Source organism: Agrilus planipennis, unplaced genomic scaffold (assembly GCF_000699045.2).
Source record: "Agrilus planipennis isolate EAB-ADULT unplaced genomic scaffold, Apla_2.0 scaffold154, whole genome shotgun sequence".
Classification (NCBI taxonomy): domain Eukaryota; kingdom Metazoa; phylum Arthropoda; class Insecta; order Coleoptera; family Buprestidae; genus Agrilus; species Agrilus planipennis.
In genome coordinates, this window is record NW_020439244.1 from 380618 (window position 1) to 400861 (window position 20244).

At 35.2% G+C, this 20244-nt stretch overlaps 4 protein-coding genes across 5 annotated transcripts; 3 read left to right on the top strand and 1 right to left on the bottom strand.

The window, feature by feature from the left end:
* Window positions 1-5186: 5186 nt before the first annotated feature.
* LOC108738590 (bromodomain and WD repeat-containing protein 3) lies at window positions 5187-12279 on the top strand. Of its 2 annotated transcripts, XM_018472072.2 has the most exons (21): window positions 5187-5368; window positions 5436-5494; window positions 5633-5662; window positions 5728-5787; window positions 5855-6092; window positions 6163-6323; window positions 6383-6714; window positions 6775-7074; window positions 7131-7542; window positions 7604-7829; window positions 7898-8168; window positions 8228-8353; window positions 8420-8609; window positions 8675-8929; window positions 8990-9259; window positions 9317-9528; window positions 9583-9749; window positions 9805-10204; window positions 10263-10519; window positions 10579-10730; window positions 10798-12279. In XM_018472072.2, the coding sequence occupies exons 1-21, from the start codon at window positions 5323-5325 to the stop codon at window positions 11830-11832; spliced, it is 5199 nt and encodes a 1732-aa protein (XP_018327574.1). In that variant the 5' UTR covers window positions 5187-5322; the 3' UTR covers window positions 11833-12279. The 2 variants fall into 2 exon arrangements, with proteins under 2 accessions (XP_018327574.1, XP_018327576.1); XM_018472074.2 differs by lacking the exon at window positions 5436-5494.
* A 13-nt stretch (window positions 12280-12292) lies between these two features.
* Window positions 12293-14860, bottom strand: LOC108738591 (puff-specific protein Bx42). Its single transcript, XM_018472075.2, has 7 exons — window positions 14722-14860; window positions 14513-14664; window positions 14113-14453; window positions 13744-14005; window positions 13318-13684; window positions 12977-13258; window positions 12293-12839 (listed from the first exon to the last, which is right to left on the bottom strand). Exons 1-7 carry the CDS (start codon window positions 14736-14738, stop codon window positions 12641-12643), a joined length of 1620 nt encoding a protein of 539 aa, XP_018327577.1. The 5' UTR covers window positions 14739-14860; the 3' UTR covers window positions 12293-12640.
* Window positions 14861-14945: 85 nt separating this feature from the next.
* LOC108738529 (cap-specific mRNA (nucleoside-2'-O-)-methyltransferase 2) lies at window positions 14946-17181 on the top strand. The gene is made up of 5 exons (XM_025978199.1): window positions 14946-15294; window positions 15349-15513; window positions 15583-15765; window positions 15818-15938; window positions 15994-17181. Exons 1-5 carry the CDS (start codon window positions 14998-15000, stop codon window positions 17169-17171), a joined length of 1944 nt encoding a protein of 647 aa, XP_025833984.1. The 5' UTR covers window positions 14946-14997; the 3' UTR covers window positions 17172-17181.
* Window positions 17182-17846: 665 nt separating this feature from the next.
* Window positions 17847-19535, top strand: LOC112905565 (cap-specific mRNA (nucleoside-2'-O-)-methyltransferase 2-like). Its single transcript, XM_025978208.1, has 5 exons — window positions 17847-18195; window positions 18250-18414; window positions 18484-18666; window positions 18719-18839; window positions 18895-19535. Exons 1-5 carry the CDS (start codon window positions 17899-17901, stop codon window positions 19533-19535), a joined length of 1407 nt encoding a protein of 468 aa, XP_025833993.1. The 5' UTR covers window positions 17847-17898.
* The last annotated feature ends 709 nt before the right edge of the window (window positions 19536-20244 follow it).

Here is a 20244-nt window from a genome sequence, read left to right on the forward strand (position 1 = left end):
TTTTTATTTCGGAATAAATACAATACAATCGGGAAATGGGCAGGGATTTTTTTCAGTTTCACAACAAGAAAGAAACAATCCGAAATATTATTCCGTCTTTTTACATTTGCTTTGTATTCGAAAAGTTTCCTTCGATTCGATAAAAATAAATATATGCATAATATCTGCGTAAGTAAAGCATCCGATTGATATTACTCTAGAGAATATTGAAAATTTCGATTCTGTGGCTATATTTATATTTAATTTATACGAAGAGGGAAAAAACAAAAGTTATATAAACTTCTGTACCTATAAATTGATGCTGTAAAAGGAAAACAAGTGAATCGCGCCGTAACAATTGAAGTAAGTATAAATAGCTGTTAACAATTGAACTAAGTCAATTGCTTGTTAATAAATAAAACAAGTGAACACGAGAGCAAACAAAAACAAAACGCTTCTCGATCTTTCCGATGATAGAAAATAAATATGACTTATCAGGAGTGTAATGTAATAGAAATCTGGGTGCAAAGCTCCCATCAGTTCGACTTAATGGAGTTGATGGTTTCTATTGGAGTACAAATCCGTCGAAACTCTTCGAGAGAGGAAAATGCTTTTTTCCTCCGTTGAAGATTAATCGAGCAACTTTGCAAGCGGTTTTCCGGAAGGTAGGTAGGTGTACGGACGACGCACAGACGCCGGACGCCGTCAATAGTTCATTCTCGAGGCGTTTGATGGGCATTTTTTCTTCGTTTTATTTATCGAAAATTGAATTTATGATTACATCAGGTCTCCGGCGTCCTCCACGTCTCTGCAACCTGTTATTACGTTCGGAAAGCGGTATATTTATTGATTGACGTCTTTTGTTTCCGGTCTTAGCAATTTCCTTCTTATTTTTCACTCAAAAACCAACTCAGTATGTAATTTCTATGTTCGGTGAACATTTTGCCTTACCTGTATACAAATAAATGAATATTGGTATGGCATAAAAGAGTGAGAGAGAGACAGAGAGCCTGATTCGTGTATGTAAATGAAGCTTTTGTTTTCGAATAGAACATGCGATTGCCAAGTACGGCCGCGGTGTGGCATCAATTCTAGTAAGACGTGTCTTACTCCGTGAAATTTAACACAATTGAACCATCAGGGGAATAAACCGCTGCCGTCAGGAAACGGAATCACTAGGTATGGTACTTCGTGTAAGGATTTGAACGAAGAAAGTGAGTCAATACCATCGTTTACGTAGTTACTGGTTTGCTACGTGCGTTTTGTGGAGAAATTGCAATTAAGTTTGATGTATTCGCGTCTGGCAAGCAGCCACACCAAAAAGAAATTGGTTCATCGAGAAAAAACAAATAAATGTTACATTACAACAATTGACAGACGATTCAGAAAAATATCTCACCCGATAAATATAAACGCATTAAAAAAGCTTGAAAACAATTAGTTTTGTAGCAAGACGCTTGTAACCACCAAAAGTAACAAAATGATTGATAATATTTATTGAGGATCGAACATTATTCTTGTCAAGCTTTTATTTTTAACTTGGCAAGGTGCCACCTTACCTGTCATTTAATTCAATAAAATATGAGAAATATGGAAATCCATCAAGTTTAAAATAAAACGTTACATGACAAGAACTAAGTTGCACAATAAAATATAGACAAAACTTGGCTCTTTTTTTATTGGGTCTGTACACGCATGTTTTTTGTTTCTTAAAACGAGTTCATCCAAAATACCTTAAATGACCAGCACGTAAGCCCTGCCACGTATTTATATAAATCTAATTAATTTATACGCCCGATAAATAAAGAAAAGCCAACCTAAATGCCAAGTAACTAACATTATTATTTTGCTTCTTGTTCGTTCATATAAAATTGAAGCTAAGTAGCATTTCTTTTGTTTGAACAAAAAGAAAATTTGTTCTTGTTACGTAGCTCGAGGTAACAAAACAAGAACGAAACATTAGTTTTCGAGAGAGAACGTCAACGGAATAAGAAATGCGAAAAAAAAAAGAACGTAGGTATCTTGTTTTCAAAAAAATTTAACTTCAGCGCAGTACACAAAAATACGAAAAAGCTTTTTTTTACATTAGTGCCTATAGTAGACAACGAACGCAATGCGTAATTATTTCACAGAATTGAATTTCCTCAGGAATAAACATTACAGAAATAATTATCTTCATAATTCAAGATACGGAGTTGTTTTTCACCATGATGTAGGTACCTAATCAGAAGCTTTTATAAACTAGGTCGTAACAGATTATGGTTCATTCGCATTAATAAAACTTAAGGAGTTCAAGATTTGTTTCCAATTACTAGAGCTTTTATGCAGTTTAATATTGCATAAGGGTAGTTTTCACCCTCTTACAGATTCATATTACTTATTATTTGTAATTAGAAATAGCAATTTTTTTCATGAATATGAAAATTCAATTTTCTCAAAAGTAATACAATGTTTCAAGAGCTAGTCTTACGTTAGATAATAAAATGTACGTGGTTCTTCTCGACCGGTTCATTTGCAACATGAAGCACGTTTCAAATTCTGAATCTGCATATGACAATTCCAGGGGGAGAGCGTATTAAATGCCGCATTAGAGCCCGGATATTCCGGAACAGCCTTTTATCGAACGTTATGTGTGTATGTATGCACTTTATGTTTGTACTGTGTGTATAAATCCATCTAAACGCGACGTTTCGAAATGGCTAATAAATACCTCTTCCAGACGCCCATTTAAACGGGTTCCTTTTATCTTTTATAACGTATTGTGCGAATCCGTCTTCTTTATGAGAAAATACAACATTTTTATACCACTAATGTGAAACTAACTTTTTAACAATTTTATGAAGAGGTTTCAAAAAATAATTCTAAAGTTCCTAAATGACGTGTGATTTTCACCTTTTACAAGAAAAGCATAACTGGAATATGAGGCCACATCCGTCACGCGAAATTATCAAACATTTCCTTTGATTTCCCAAAAACACACTTTCGTCAAAATACATGTCATCTTACGACACCCTATTGAGCTTTTTATTATATCACACAAACTGAAATTGGCTTGAACCACAATAAACAGCAAAATTGGACGACTTTAAATTTGAAAATTGTTTAAAAAGGACCCAAAATTATCAAACATTTCCTTAGATTTCCCAAAAACACACTTTCGTCAAAACACATGTCATCTTACGACACCTTACTGAGCTTTTATTATATTACATAAACTAAAATTGGCTTGAACCACAATAAAAAGCGAAATTTGACGGTTTCAAATTTGAAAATTGTTTGAAAAGGACGCAAAATTATCAAACATATCCTTTGATTTCCCAAAAGCACACTTTCGTCAAAACACATGTCATCTTACGACACCCTACTGAGCTTTTTATTATATCACACAAACCGAAATTGGCTTGAACCACAATAAACAGCAAAATTGGACGATTTTAAATTTGAAAATTGTTTCAATAGTTCCCAAAATTATCAAACATTTCCTTCGATTTCTCAAAAACACACTTTGGCTAACTCATGTCATCTTACGACACCTTGCTGCGCTTTTGTTTCATACGTATTCACACTATGGTATTCCTAAATATTACGTAATTTTACAATTTTCACAAGAAATACATAAGCGAAATACAGGGCCGTTTTTGGGGCCCCACAAGTTGGAAACCTTATGCTGAGTGCATCGTTTGCGTCACCTTCGACCCGTGTCTGGGTTTAGGTGTAGCTTTATGTCGAAATTGAGAGAACGTGAGATGAAATGAGTATAAAAAATACTTATCTATGAAGACACTATGCCTAGAAATTCTATCGTCTTCTTTTTGTTTTTATCTTGCAGATTGTAGATTTTACGCGAAACCGTATAATAAGAAATAAGGAAATTATTTTAATACTTTTTCAATTACTTTCTTTTCGAAATTCGTTAATGTATGTTCCACAGTCTACAAAAAGCAGTATTTAAATTTTAATAGCATTCTTTGTAAAACTTCGACAAATTACTGTACTTCCGGCAATTACGAGGGCGTTGCCTTAAAAATCACACACTTTAAAATATCAACAATTTCGGTCATATTCCGATTATTCGTTCAATTTTTATTTACTAGAAATTACAATAAACATTAAATTCTAACATGCATCTTTAATAGTCATTTCTTTCCTGGCCTTTTAAATTACGATTTTACGTGTTATATTATTATTATTAATTACATATAATAAATTATTTGTAGCAAAAAATATCTAAAAATTTGTACCAGTGCACTTTTAATTAATTTGTCTATTGAAATACAGTGCAATATTACGCACATTTATAAAGAAAAAAAGAATGCGCGTAATTTTTGTAAAAAGTTTGCGCTTGTTTTGCGCACAATTATTAAAAAAAGCATGCAGTTATTTTCGAGCAAATTAAACACAGTATTAATTACCTTTTCTTTCTAAATATTCCAGTGAGGAAGAACCTATCAATAACAAACAACAACAGGTGATATTGTATTTCATACATTCACTAACATTTTTCAAATTTTTTCACTAAAACACGCGCGAAAAAAAACTACGCACGTAAAAAAGGCGACCGCAATAATTCGCAAAGTAATAACGATTTTACAAGGTTTTGGAACGGAACTGAATGAAACGCGTTAGCCGGAATATTTCGCAAAATGAAATATCAAACGGTGTGCAACAAGCCTCCTTCTTGTACAAGCGCCGACTGAAAATTTAACATTCGGCGCCTGGTCAAAAGAGATTTACATTCAAGCGACCGCTCTTTCAACTTTCCTACGCCGATCGAATATTTTAGTTCGAAAGATTATTTGTAGAGGACGCTCAACTATTTGTATATACACGTTCACAACCCATAAGTATATTTTATTCAAAAACTTATAATATTGATATAATATGAACTCATGTTAATTTGTCTAAAGTTAAAATACCATGTATTAAAACGAATGAAACCTAAAAGAATAAATAAAGCAGTTTGTATAATAGTGCATACCTTCTAAAGCCTTCTTATTTTAGTTTTTCAAACTTTTGTAGATTTTTTATGGTGTATATAATTGAATAAGTGTACCAAATACAAAAGAAACTAACTGCCTAAATATTATTTAGTTATCTTAAAAGATCTGAAACAGTGACCACTATCATTTCCTAGACAAGACATCACCTCTTCTAGCCACTACCAATTTGACAATTCATAAGAGTTTATAACTTCACATCAATAAGAATTTAGGTTATGTTTGTTTCTCTGTAAAAAGAGAATTATATTTCAGTGCAGTTATGAGTTGACATTATTGAAATTTTAGGATCCTTTTACTGATTTTGAGTGTATTTAATGTAATGATTAAATAACAGTCAGTAATAATGGAGAATAACCAAGTCGTTCTAAAAACACCGAGCATACATGGAGGTTAGTACAGATGATTAAATTTAGAAGTTTGTTATGTCAGCAGAACTAATAAAATGTCTCGTTTCAGAATTATATTTTCTTATACAAAAGTTTTTGTCCACTGGCCCTCTGCAGGACACATACAGGGTAATCATAAAATCAAATTTAAGTTCACCTTAGACACAGCAACACATACATTCTAAGTGATGCTTATATTACTAGCTCTTATAGTTTTATCCTTTTTGATATTGTTTCTATACTATAGAATATTTATTTTGATTTCAGACAATGATTAAGGAACTTGAAACACAACAGGTAAATAAAAAGGAAACTAATTCCATCCATTTGCCCTTATGACATTTGTTTTGTTTACATTTTAGATTTTACCAGAAAGACTAGACTGGACCGGCCAGTTACATAAACGAACTCTGAATGACATGGTTTGTTTCATTATTAAAATGATTAGGTGTGTGCATAGATCATAAGTAATATTAACCTACTTTCCAGGATAAACTTTATCCACATATAGGACCTGATTATATATATAAGATACTTGAGGGGACTTTACAGTTGCTGGAAAAAGAATACCCACCTACTGTAAAGGGTATATTTTCGTTGTTAGGAGCTGGCCAGCAGTCCTTGCTACGGGGCAAAGAACAAAAGTACACATATAATATTCGGCAATATGCGACAGAAAAGAAAGCATTGGCCTCAGTGCAGTCTTACAAAGTTTCTCACAATATTGGTGAGGACTTTTCACCCATAATTGTTCTACCATATATGTAATCTGCAGTACAACTATATTTTTATTGCAGTTAATGTACTATGGGGAAGGAAAATTTCTAGTGTTAGATCACAGTACCTGACGGTTTGCCCTAATTTATACAGTAAAATTTGTATACAAAGACGTACACTTGGCCACCTCTCAGCAGTTTATTGTTTGTTGTTTGATAAGACTGGCAGATATATTTTAACTGTGAGTTAATTAAAGGTACTTTAGTACAGAAGTTTCAGTGTTATAATTTTGTATTTCAGGGGGCTGACGATTTGTTGATAAAGTTGTGGTCGTCGATAACGGGACGTCTTTTGGCCACATTTAGGGGAGCCTCGTCCGAAATCACGGACATAGCAATTAATTTAGAAAATACTTTATTGGCAGCAGGTTCAATCGATAGAATCCTACGCGTTTGGGACTTACAGACAGGAGGACCTGTTGCGGTACTTTCGGGACACACTGGGATGATAACGTCTGTTAACTTTTGTCCCTCTTCACGCTGGGACATTCGATATCTTGTTAGCACAAGCACTGATGGTTCTGTGGCCTTTTGGCTTTATAGTCAAGCTACTGGAGGAAAAGCAAATTTTGTGTATGTTTTGTATTACTTGTGGAAAAACGGTTTAAAAATATTTATGATCGATATTTACAGTTCTAAGCCTGTTCAATATCAAGAAAGGATGCGACCGGGACAAGCTCAGATGATTTGCTCTTCTTTCAGTCCTGGTGGCATTTTTCTAGCAACGGGTTCAGCCGACCACCACGTCCGTGTATATTTTATGAGGGGTGACGAAGGTCCTCATCGAATTTTAGAAACCGAGGCTCATTTGGATCGAGTAGATTCTATCCAGTGGGCCCACCGGGGACTGCGCTTCGTTTCTGGAAGTAAAGATGGGAGCGCCCACATATGGCATTTTGAAAGCCAGCAGTGGAAGAATGTACCTCTTTCACAGTAAGTTAATTGTCTCATTATTGCATTGTATGATTTTCTTAACTAAATCCCTTTAGCACTGAAAATACAGAGGAAGGTAAAAAGATACGTGTTACCATGGTGACTTGGAACTGTTGTGATACCAGAATAGTAACTGCTATTAGCGATTACAATTTGAAAGTGTGGAGGGCAGGTACTGGGGACATGGAAAGGTCCCTGACAGGTCACACAGATGAAATTTACGTCCTGGAGGCTCATCCAAGTGACCCCCATGTAGTCTTATCAGCTGGTCACGATGGTCAACTATTTATCTGGGATATTGTAAGAGGACATCCTGTCAATAGTTTCAAGAACAATCTCGAAGGGCAGGGTTATGGCGCTGTTTTTGACGCCAAATGGTCTCCTGACGGTACCATGATAGCTGCAACGGATTCTCATGGTCATATTACAATTTTTGGATTTGGGAATGGTCACTCTTTATTTAAAGTGGTTAGTAAACACTTGAAAGTGACTTAGAGGTCTTTTTAAATAGTATTTCATCTTTTCTTAGCTCCCCGAAGAATTGTTTTTCCATACGGATTATCGTCCTTTGGTAAGGGATAATAATCACCACGTCCTAGACGAACAGACCCAGGTTCCTCCACATTTAATGCCGCCCCCGTTTCTTGTGGACGTGGACGGGAATCCCTATCCTCCTATGTTACAACGTCTTGTTCCTGGTAGAGAACACTGTCAAACGGAACAACTTATTCCTAATATAGTTGAAGGACTTGAAGGTAAAAGGAATACACATATAGGGTTTATGTTGTTGATTAATGTATTTTTTTTTATTGTGGTTGTAAAGGGAGACAAGAGGTTATCGAGGGACTCCCCGACGAAGAGCCGTACTCAGAAATCGATATAATGATTGCAGCTTTGGCCCATAGACAGTATGGTCAAGAGGGCACAAACGATGCCCAAAATAACGTCAATAACAACCACAACATGGTTAATGGTAATAGTAATAGTAGCAGTAGTAATAGTAGCAATCAAGGAACTTCTTCTTCATCAACATCCCAGGCTAACACAAGTAACAATTCTTCAATACCGACCCTGAGGAGGTCAACAAGTAGAAGGTACAAGATCTCTTTGTTACAGTTGTATTTAAATTTGCAACAACTTTTTGTTGATTTAGGATCGGTGAGGGTGGCATTCGTCAGTCCGTGGGAGAATGGCAAAGGGACCCTAATATCAAATGGAAAGTCAGGGTTCTAGTTCAACCCTTAAAACCATCCGAATTAGAAAAGGAGAAAGCCATTGTGTAAGTAAACATAATAATACTTAAGCTAAAGACATATTTTCTTCATTACTTTTTTTGTTAATTCAGAGATACCTACGGGGCAATGGAAATGGAAGAATACAAGAAAGAGATGCGTAGAAGACCTATAATGATAAATACTGATAATTTGAACACATCTACACACACGCATAGGAGACTGAGGCACCCCAAGAAAGGCAGAATAACGGGGTACCGTACAAGAGCGAATGCTAGTATCGAAGAAATCGAAACAGAACAGGTTAAAAATATCCATTATTAGGTATTAAGTGAGTGAATCTATTAATTTTAATCTTCAAAAAGCAGCCGGCAAACGAATCTGAAAGTCCATCGAGTGGTAACAGTGACGATGAAGAAGTAAACGTTGACGAGGAGGAAGAAGAAGTTTCAAGTGAATCCAGTTCTGCTAGCGAATCTTCGGGATACTCGGATTGGGTGGCAGACCAAGGGGTTAGTTTAGAACCACCCAAACGATCAAAACGAAGGCAGGCGAAAAGGGTCATCATCTCGCCAAACGAAAGCGAAGAAGAAAAAGAAAATACCAAACCTGCTGTTAATCACGTAAATCGATAAAAAAAATCTGTTTTCTAAAAAAATTATACATTCAAATGTTTCCATCAGGTATTGGAAAAAGAGCCACGACCCTCTACATCGTCTACAGTTGTTCCTATACATATACCTAAAAATATGCAAAAAGAGGTGCCTGAAATTTACAAACCGTCAGAATGGCTAGCCGAGACAAGGCCCCGAAAGGCTCCTTATTGTCCCCAAATGGGCGACGAAGTTGTTTATTTCAGACAAGGCCATGAATTATATATAGAAGCTGTTAAGAGTAAATCCATCTACGAAGTGAACACAAAAGATCTTCCGTGGACGAAAATGCAGTTAAAGGTTTTTATTTGATCGCGTGTTAATATATTTATAGTGTTTTAAAATTGAATTTTTTAGGACCATGAGTTCTTAAAGGTAGTTGGAATTAAATACGAAATTCGACCCCCTCGTCTGTGTTGCCTGAAACTCGCCCTTCTGGATCAAACTGGACGTTTAAGTGGAAGCGTTATCACTGTAAAGTACCACGACATGCCTGGTGTATTGGACTTTTTTGTTCTAAAACAAACCTATGATGCTGCAGTTCGAAAAAAATGGCAATCGGGAGACTCGTAAGTTAAGCATTTACTTCAGTTTCAAAAATATTATTGTTCTTGTTCTTGCAGTTTTCGTTGCATGATAGAGGATTTCTGGTGGCACGGCACCATCCTCTCAGAGTCTCCGTACAGCCCGGATTATCCTGAATCAAAGTTTATGTGCTACGAAGTGAAATGGGACAACCATGAAATCGACCGCGTAAGTCCTTGGGACGTGGAAATCATCGACGATAACCGTAAGTACATCTGATACACTCTACAACTTTTAAACTTATACCTATATCTGTATAGATATGCCACCAACAGTGGGAGAAGCCGTACCTGTTCTTCCAAAAGAAATGACTGCGATTTTGTATCAACCCAAACCAGAAGAGTGGCCTTCAGGAGACCGAGAGACAGCTTGCAGACGTATAATTGTGGGACTGGATAAGATAATGGCCCTAGCTATTGCGGAGCCTTTTTTGGCTCCCGTAGATCTCAATCAATACCCTGGATACGCATATATTGTCGAATATCCAATCGATTTGTCAACGATTAAAGCCCGTTTCGAAAATCGATACTATCGACGTATTACTTCAGCCCAATTCGACGTCCGATATCTCGCTACAAATGCAGAGAAATTCAACGAACCCCACAGCATTATCCTCAAAAAAGCACGAGTTATCACTGAATTGTGTCTAAGGGCCATAAAGTAAGTAAAAAAAAGAAAAATAGACGTTTTTAAAACAAAAATAAAATCTTTTTGACAGGAGTTGCTCAGAAGACTTGGACATAGTTGGAATATATCATCAACTAATGGACTCGTACCAGTCTTCAGAAAGCGATGTAGAAGTGAATGTAAATAATTATGGGCCGTCGACAAGTAGATCATTAAGATCTTTAACTACAAGGAGTTTGAGTAAGCCAGAGGACTGGAAGCATGAGGCGAGAGCTCTTTTGGAAGCCATGTGGCAGTGTGAAGACTCTTCGCCGTTTAAGGCCCCTGTAGACCACCTCAAACACCCCGGTAAGAAACTAAAAACAACAAAACGTCAAACAAATAAGTTTTAAACTTATTTTCTCTAGATTATTATCGCATAATTGATACTCCTATGGATCTTGGAACAATAAAAGAAGACCTCCTAGGGGATAACTACGAGACTCCTCACGACTTTGCCAAAGATGTTCGACTCATGTTCCAAAACTCAAAAAATTATAACACCAACAAAAGATCGAGAGTGAGTTAAATAGCCTTCGTCGTAATTAATCTGCCCTGTTTATATTTGTTTCTTGTTTGTATTACAGATATACGCCATGACCATCCGTCTGTCTGCAATGTTTGAAGAGCACATAAGCAAGATAATCTTCAATTGGAAGCAGGCCAAACGACGGAAGACTGTGGGAAGGAAGAAAAGTAGGCGCAGAGTGGCTAAAACGAATGTAAAATACAATAATTCTGACGAAGAAGATTCGGATGCTTCGTACAGAAGGCGAACAGCGACGAGACCGACACAACGAAGCAAGAGCAGAAGTCAAGTCAAAGACACCAAAAACGGCAGTTTGACGAACAACCTTAGGAGATCGAAACTTCTTACACAAAACGGATACGCCGAGCCGGATACTAGTGACAGCGACACCGACGACTCGCCCTCTGACAACCAACCTCTTTCTGTAAGTGTAAATAAGGGTATTAAAGAAAAAGAAGAAAAAAAAGAAGAGAATGAAGAAACAGGCAATAGCAGCAGTAGTAATAGTACTGATAAAAGTAGCAGTACCAACACCAGTAAAAGTGTAAAAAATATTAGAAAAATCGGAAGAAAACCTGAAGGTAGTAACAGCGATTGGTCTGCAGACGAAAAACTGAAAAAGACGCGACGAAAAGAAACCCCGAGGGGAAACGGAAACGGTAACTTCTCCTTAAGTACACGACCGCGAAGGGAACCCCGGAAGCAAAGCGATGAATCAGAAACGGAGGAAGACATTGCAAAAGTGACGAAGAGAACGCGCACAAGGAATACTACCAGAAAATTTGTGGACCTTTCCGATGATGATTCTGTGACTGATGAAGACGATGAACCTTTGAGTAATCTAACACGGGGTAATACCCAGTTAAAGAATAAACGGCCGAAAGAAACGGACAGTTCGGCGAGCGACGAAGGTGTGCGTATGTCTTCGAGAAGATCGGCGAGAAAGAAACCGAAATACGCGGAAAATTCGGACAGTGGTACCAACAATTCGGACGATAACAGTGACGATAGTGATCGAAGGATAGTCACGATAAGTAGTCGGGGGCGGATTTGTCGGTTAACCGCAAGGGCACGTGCCCTTTTAAAAAATTGAGTGTGTTCACATCAGTAAAAAAAGTGTGTATGTAGTAGTAATTATTTTATCGTGTAAATAATTTATAAGTATTTTTCTACGTTATCGTTTTCGACCAATGTCGCTTTAGTTATTATGAAACTAGTAAATAAATGAATAATTAGTGCGTTAGTGCACGACCCAATTTATGTCTACCAAATGGTGATCCGACGCGTTTCGAACTCTCACTCAGGGTTTTCACCGCCGTTGGATTGTTGAAAAGTTTAGTTTTTACATATTCAATTAACATTTTGTCTCGTTAATTAATACGATAAGCTAATAGGGAAGTCATGTACTTTAATCGCTACACATAGATAAGTTTTAAATGAGCATGCAAAACAGAATTGAGGAACAATTTATAATATTCCCTCTCCCCCTGAAGACTGTGACTATTTTATCTGATGTTCAAATAAAATATAAAAAAACAAAAATTAGNATAATGAGGTTACAAGAGGTCACAATAATTAATAATAACGGTGCAATAATTAATATTAACTGTTTAATCAGTTAAAGAAAAGATATTTCTACCAAACGCAAATTCTCCACTATATAAAAACGCCAAAATGTAATTCAAAACAAAAATTATGTACTAACAAAAAGAATATTACATACATTTTTAAACCTATTTGTTTATAAATCTGTGACAGCTTAAACACAGACACTATAACTGTTGGGAGTAATTTTTTGCCACTCATACATGCAAATAATTCAGATTATTGTTGTGATTCGTAATTATTTCTATCAACCAACTTAAACTGAAAGACGAGTTGATTAACACATTAAGCTAGACTTAATCTCTGCGCTTTCTCTTATCCCTATCATCTCTACGGTCTCTTTCGTTTCTTTCAGGCTCTTTACGTTTGCTCGCTCGCTTAGCTTGACTCAAGAACTGATCCAAACCGAAAGGATCGTCCTCTTTTTCATATTGTACTGGACCAGAACGCACCGCAGAATGATCTGTACCGCTAAATTCCTTATCAGGCACAAATCTGGAAGTAAATTCATAAACGTAGGTTCTCTCTGAATAAAACCCCGTTTTAAAAGCTTCCTCTCTTTAGAAATTCGAAATATCTTCTACATCGCGTTTTTCAAACCAAATTAGCAAAACTTAAATCTAATAACTGACCTGTTTGTCCTGACCAGTTTTTCCAAGTCTTCGGCTCCATAAATGTCTTTGTCCACGTTCTTCTTTGGCCTATACAGATGATTAGCCATGGATCCCCCTTCTCTCCACGGTTTATCATAAACGTTATAGGCCTCGTCATCACCATATCCCTGGCCCAAGCCTTGGCCTTGTCCAAAGAGACGCTGATCAAACTGGGTTTCTCCAGAGACTGCACTTCTAGCTGGCATTCCCAATGCAATTTGCTCCGATATGTCACGCTCCCTCTCTTTTTGAAGTTTAGTTCTGAAATATAAAACGCAAATTAAAAACTTTGAAGAAATGGCAAGTAAAAATCGTTGAACCTTTTATCAGGTGCAGCTCTGGCAAGATTTCTTTCTCTAGCTCGTTCCTTATGTCTGTCCTGCCTCAACATTTCACGTTCTTGCTCCTCTGGATTAACATGAGAATCCCCAGGGACATGTAACGTCTTGATACCTGCACGTTCGTCTCGGGCCTTTTGTGCCAGTTGTCTTAAATGCTCTTCTTTCTGTTCTTTCTCTTTCTGGGCCAATTTACGTTCCAATTGGGCTCTAGTTTCGACAGCCTCTCTGGCTTTTCGGTCGGCTATATACAAAGCCTCAGCTAACTTGGCGAAATTCTCATTTATATGAAGCTGCTGCAAACCTCGTCCATCGGCCGCCAATCTTTTGTCTAAAGGAACGGTGTAACCTGGAAAAAGAATTAAAATAATAAGAAAACAAAATACAACAAATGTATCAATGATTTGCCTTTGGCATTTTTCCAGTTTGAAATACAGGGAGGAATTTTCCACTCTTTTTGTTCTTTAACTGTAACTCTTCTTGTGGGACTGTGCAGGACAGGTGCAGGTGGAGAGGGTGGTCCCCTTGGAATTTTCTTGTTTATTTTAAATTTAGGTGGTTCCATTGGATCAACTTGAGCTTCTACCAAACGGATTACTCTCTGCTTGGCCCCAGAATTAAATGCAGCCCCTTGTTGAGAAGGAGTATAACGTATAAATTGTGCTGGGCCCTATAATGTTCAATAACTTAATTAAAAAACCAAAATAAATTACTGTTTTAAAATTAATGTTAATATTCGAAGCTTTTTAATTCAGAATCATAAGTAAAATAATTCACCTGTTTTTCAGCACATCTAACAGGCATTGCAGCAGTAATTTTGGAATTTGTTATTTTCATAAGTGCTTGTCTTGTTTTTTCTGTAATTTCATCTAGTTCTTCTTGTGGTGGTTTACAGAGGCTTGGATCATTCTCGGCAACTACTTCAGCAGGCAAAAGGTCACTTAACTTTGAGTAAACAATTTTGTCTTTTGAATGGCCCTGTCTAGCAATCATATCATATTTAACTTTGCCTTCAGCATCAAGTTGAACTGCTAAAGCATTTGATATGGATTCCTTTCCTTTCTGGCCCATTTCTAAAGGATACTGAGCAACATGGATCTCTGGAAATGCCCCTCCCTCTGCAAAAAAGGACAAAATATAGTAACTGGCAGTACTCTTGCACTTGAAAGAAACTCACCCCCAAAATCAGTGAGTCTTCTAGGTATCCAACCTCTACGTTGTCCATACGGTGGGGCAATGGGTTGAGCAATGACTAAGGCACTTTCATGTATATTTTCTCTTCTCTCATCGTCCCTGTCCCAAGTTATTTGGGATGGGGCAGGCAATAACCTATACAAAATTTGAAAATCACAACTTTGTGTAATTATTTATTGAAAGTACTGTTACCTGGTTAATTCCATCATTGAAAGATTCACCAACACTTTTATATCAGCAACTGTTTTCACTTTTACAATTAAAAAGCACTTATTGTATTTTTTTTGACATAAATTAGACAAACGTGACAGCTTGTTGGCTGTGGCTAAGAGTAAACATGGACACAAGTAAATTGTAATAATAGTTTATCCACACACGAATACCGGCAAAGTAATATTATTTTATGTTTCCTAACCTTTAATTTTATGTTTATAAATAAAATGAACTGAATATTTGAATTCTAAAAAAATGGATTCAAGAAGTATTATAAAGTCAAGTTATTATAGCCAAAGTGATAGAGAAGTGAAAAGGTATTTTAATAAGAAATTTATATTTCGAGGACCATGGACTTTACCACAAAAGGCCTATCAGGAACATATAGTAAACATTGAAGATTTTTTAGACATGAAAAACAAGCTTAACGAAGTCAAATCACAATTAAATGACTTACCATTAGAGGAATGGTCAAAATTTACGAAATACAGAGACCCTTCAGGTTCAGTAATTCGCTCTTTAAGACAATTTGAACCAGAAATATTAACCCAAGTAAGTGGTCCCTTGTTCTTTTAAACAATTACAAAAAATTAGCAAATATTTCAGGCTTGGTGTAAGTTCTACGAGATCCTATCACAATTTCAAATGCTGCCTGAAAGTCAATTATTTGCCACAAATGAACCACTTCAAACACTCCATCTTTGTGAAGCCCCTGGGGGGTTTATTTCTGCTCTGAATCACTTTTTAGCTAAAAATTATCCCAAACTACAGGTATATAACTGTAACTGTTGTGATCTGATTTATTTTAAGAATACATAGATCAAGTCATCAAATTTTTAGTGGAAATGGACAGGATTTACATTGAATCCTTTCCATGAGGGCTTATCTATATCTGAAATGATCCCTGATGACAGACTTATTCGTTATACTCCACAAAATTGGAAATTTGGTCTTGACAGTACGGGAGATATAACACAATATTATAATTACTTGTCTCTTGTTAAGGAAATGGAAGGACAGAAGGTACATCATTAATAAAGTCTAATTAATCTGTTTCATTGTTATTCAATTATAGATAGGCTTAGTGACAGCTGATGGAAGTATAGACTGCATGTTTAAACCTGAAGAACAGGAATCTATTGTACATTTTATTCATTACTGTGAGATAATAACAGCTTTATCTGTGTTATCAGAAGGTAAACTAAATACAGTTTGATTATTTTACATTGGTTACTTTCTGGATTATTTCAGGGGGCAATTTTGTAATCAAAATGTTTACAATGTTTGAACAACCCACCATATCTTTGGTCTATCTGTTAAATTGTTCATTTAGAGAGGTCACAGTCTACAAACCATGTACATCGAAACATGGAAATTCAGAAGTATATATTCTTTGTAGGTTTTATAATGGAAAAGAACACTTAAAGGACCTCTGGTCCTCCTTAAAAGAGGCCTACCAAAATCCAAACGATTTCAACGATCTCGCTCTTTTCACGTGGGACGACATGGGACCAGACTACTTGCACCAAATCAGACAACTTTGTCAATATTTCATGGATATGCAAGTTAGGACCATCAACGACAATTTGAACAATTTTGGAAAGAACCACCGATGTACCAGGACGAACAGGATTAAATATTTAGTAGCCGATTATTTTCTATCAAATTTTGGCGTAGTGAAACTAGAAAATGATAGGAAAATTATACATCCTTCGTTTTTTGAGCAAGTGACGCAAGAAAAACGTTTCTGCTTTCATAACAGGTTTTGGAGGTACAAACCAGAGTGGAAATTTTCGGAAAATTACCATTCACTGTCTAATTTGCATTTAGAGACTGAGCGACGTGATTTGTTAAACATAGATGTAGGAAAAGCTGTTACTAAAGTTCTTTATTCCCCATATTACTCCTGTAACTTATTTCCAGAATTTAATTTCGAAATGTTTCGAAAAAAATCAACAGGAGACTTATATAATCTATGTAAACGATCAATACATTATGACACTGTTATTATAAGTATGTTGGAACTTTCAAATTCTGAAAATAACGTAACATTTCAGAGAAATTTATTTGAAACTATTACATCTAAATTAGATTATGTTAATAAATGTTTAATGTTTGTGCAAGTTCCTTTCGTTACGAATTTCGTTGTTAGTTTGTTGTTTATTTTATCTTTGGCTTTCGAGAATGTTGTATTTCTAAGGGGTGGTACGGTAATTCTTCTCAACCCCACCCAAAAGGGTATCCAAGAAGTTAAAAAGTATTTCAATGTTATTGATTTTGTATACAAATGTATAGATAAGTATTGTTATTTCAAATTTACTGTTGATATATTACAAATAATTTCGCCTTTAGTTTTTGAAAAAAGTCAGTTTTATCGATGTGTTTGGAATTATAATAACAGTTTGTTAAAGTTATATCTTAATAAATAGCTTTCTTATACGTTAGGTGTTTATTTTTCCCTATATCACGTTAAATNTTTACTGTTGATATATTACAAATAATTTCGCCTTTAGTTTTTGAAAAAAGTCAGTTTTATCGATGTGTTTGGAATTATAATAACAGTTTGTTAAAGTTATATCTTAATAAATAGCTTTCTTATACGTTAGGTGTTTATTTTTCCCTATATCACGTTAAATTAATAAGGTGTTGATATTATATATATAAAAAATTATGAGTGCTGTCAGCACACTTCTAGGTATCCAACCTCTACGTTGTCCATACGGTGGGGCAATGGGTTGAGCAATGACTAAGGCACTTTCATGTATATTTTCTCTTCTCTCATCGTCCCTGTCCCAAGTTATTTGGGATGGGGCAGGCAATAACCTATACAAAATTTGAAAATCACAACTTTGTGTAATTATTTATTGAAAGTACTGTTACCTGGTTAATTCCATCATTGAAAGATTCACCAACACTTTTATATCAGCAACTGTTTTCACTTTTACAATTAAAAAGCACTTATTGTATTTTTTTTGACATAAATTAGACAAACGTGACAGCTTGTTGGCTGTGGCTAAGAGTAAACATGGACACAAGTAAATTGTAATAATAGTTTATCCACACACGAATACCGGCAAAGTAATATTATTTTATGTTTCCTAACCTTTAATTTTATGTTTATAAATAAAATGAACTGAATATTTGAATTCTAAAAAAATGGATTCAAGAAGTATTATAAAGTCAAGTTATTATAGCCAAAGTGATAGAGAAGTGAAAAGGTATTTTAATAAGAAATTTATATTTCGAGGACCATGGACTTTACCACAAAAGGCCTATCAGGAACATATAGTAAACATTGAAGATTTTTTAGACATGAAAAACAAGCTTAACGAAGTCAAATCACAATTAAATGACTTACCATTAGAGGAATGGTCAAAATTTACGAAATACAGAGACCCTTCAGGTTCAGTAATTCGCTCTTTAAGACAATTTGAACCAGAAATATTAACCCAAGTAAGTGGTCCCTTGTTCTTTTAAACAATTACAAAAAATTAGCAAATATTTCAGGCTTGGTGTAAGTTCTACGAGATCCTATCACAATTTCAAATGCTGCCTGAAAGTCAATTATTTGCCACAAATGAACCACTTCAAACACTCCATCTTTGTGAAGCCCCTGGGGGGTTTATTTCTGCTCTGAATCACTTTTTAGCTAAAAATTATCCCAAACTACAGGTATATAACTGTAACTGTTGTGATCTGATTTATTTTAAGAATACATAGATCAAGTCATCAAATTTTTAGTGGAAATGGACAGGATTTACATTGAATCCTTTCCATGAGGGCTTATCTATATCTGAAATGATCCCTGATGACAGACTTATTCGTTATACTCCACAAAATTGGAAATTTGGTCTTGACAGTACGGGAGATATAACACAATATTATAATTACTTGTCTCTTGTTAAGGAAATGGAAGGACAGAAGGTACATCATTAATAAAGTCTAATTAATCTGTTTCATTGTTATTCAATTATAGATAGGCTTAGTGACAGCTGATGGAAGTATAGACTGCATGTTTAAACCTGAAGAACAGGAATCTATTGTACATTTTATTCATTACTGTGAGATAATAACAGCTTTATCTGTGTTATCAGAAGGTAAACTAAATACAGTTTGATTATTTTACATTGGTTACTTTCTGGATTATTTCAGGGGGCAATTTTGTAATCAAAATGTTTACAATGTTTGAACAACCCACCATATCTTTGGTCTATCTGTTAAATTGTTCATTTAGAGAGGTCACAGTCTACAAACCATGTACATCGAAACATGGAAATTCAGAAGTATATATTCTTTGTAGGTTTTATAATGGAAAAGAACACTTAAAGGACCTCTGGTCCTCCTTAAAAGAGGCCTACCAAAATCCAAACGATTTCAACGATCTCGCTCTTTTCACGTGGGACGACATGGGACCAGACTACTTGCACCAAATCAGACAACTTTGTCAATATTTCATGGATATGCAAGTTAGGACCATCAACGACAATTTGAACAATTTTGGAAAGAACCACCGATGTACCAGGACGAACAGGATTAAATATTTAGTAGCCGATTATTTTCTATCAAATTTTGGCGTAGTGAAACTAGAAAATGATAGGAAAATTATACATCCTTCGTTTTTTGAGCAAGTGACGCAAGAAAAACGTTTCTGCTTTCATAACAGGTTTTGGAGGTACAAACCAGAGTGGAAATTTTCGGAAAATTACCATTCACTGTCTAATTTGCATTTAGAGACTGAGCGACGTGATTTGTTAAACATAGATGTAGGAAAAGCTGTTACTAAAGTTCTTTAATCCCCATATTACTCCTGTAACTTATTTCCAGAATTTAATTTCGAAATGTTTCGAAAAAAATCAACAGGAGACTTATATAATCTATGTAAACGATCAATACATTATGACACTGTTATTATAAGTATGTTGGAACTTTCAAATTCTGAAAATAACGTAACATTTCAGAGAAATTTATTTGAAACTATTACATCTAAATTAGATTATGTTAATAAATGTTTAATGTTTGTGCAAGTTCCTTTCGTTACGAATTTCGTTGTTAGTTTGTTGTTTATTTTATCTTTGGCTTTCGAGAATGTTGTATTTCTAAGGGGTGGTACGGTAATTCTTCTCAACCCCACCCAAAAGGGTATCCAAGAAGTTAAAAAGTATTTCAATGTTATTGATTTTGTATACAAATGTATAGATAAGTATTGTTATTTCAAATTTACTGTTGATATATTACAAATAATTTCGCCTTTAGTTTTTGAAAAAAGTCAGTTTTATCGATGTGTTTGGAATTATAATAACAGTTTGTTAAAGTTATATCTTAATAAATAGCTTTCTTATACGTTAGGTGTTTATTTTTCCCTATATCACGTTAAATTAATAAGGTGTTGATATTATATATATAAAAAATTATGAGTGCTGTCAGCACAGGGCAAAAATTTCTTATGCTGAAGTGTACGATGTGTTGTATACCTATTTACAAACAATTCCTTTAAATTTTAAT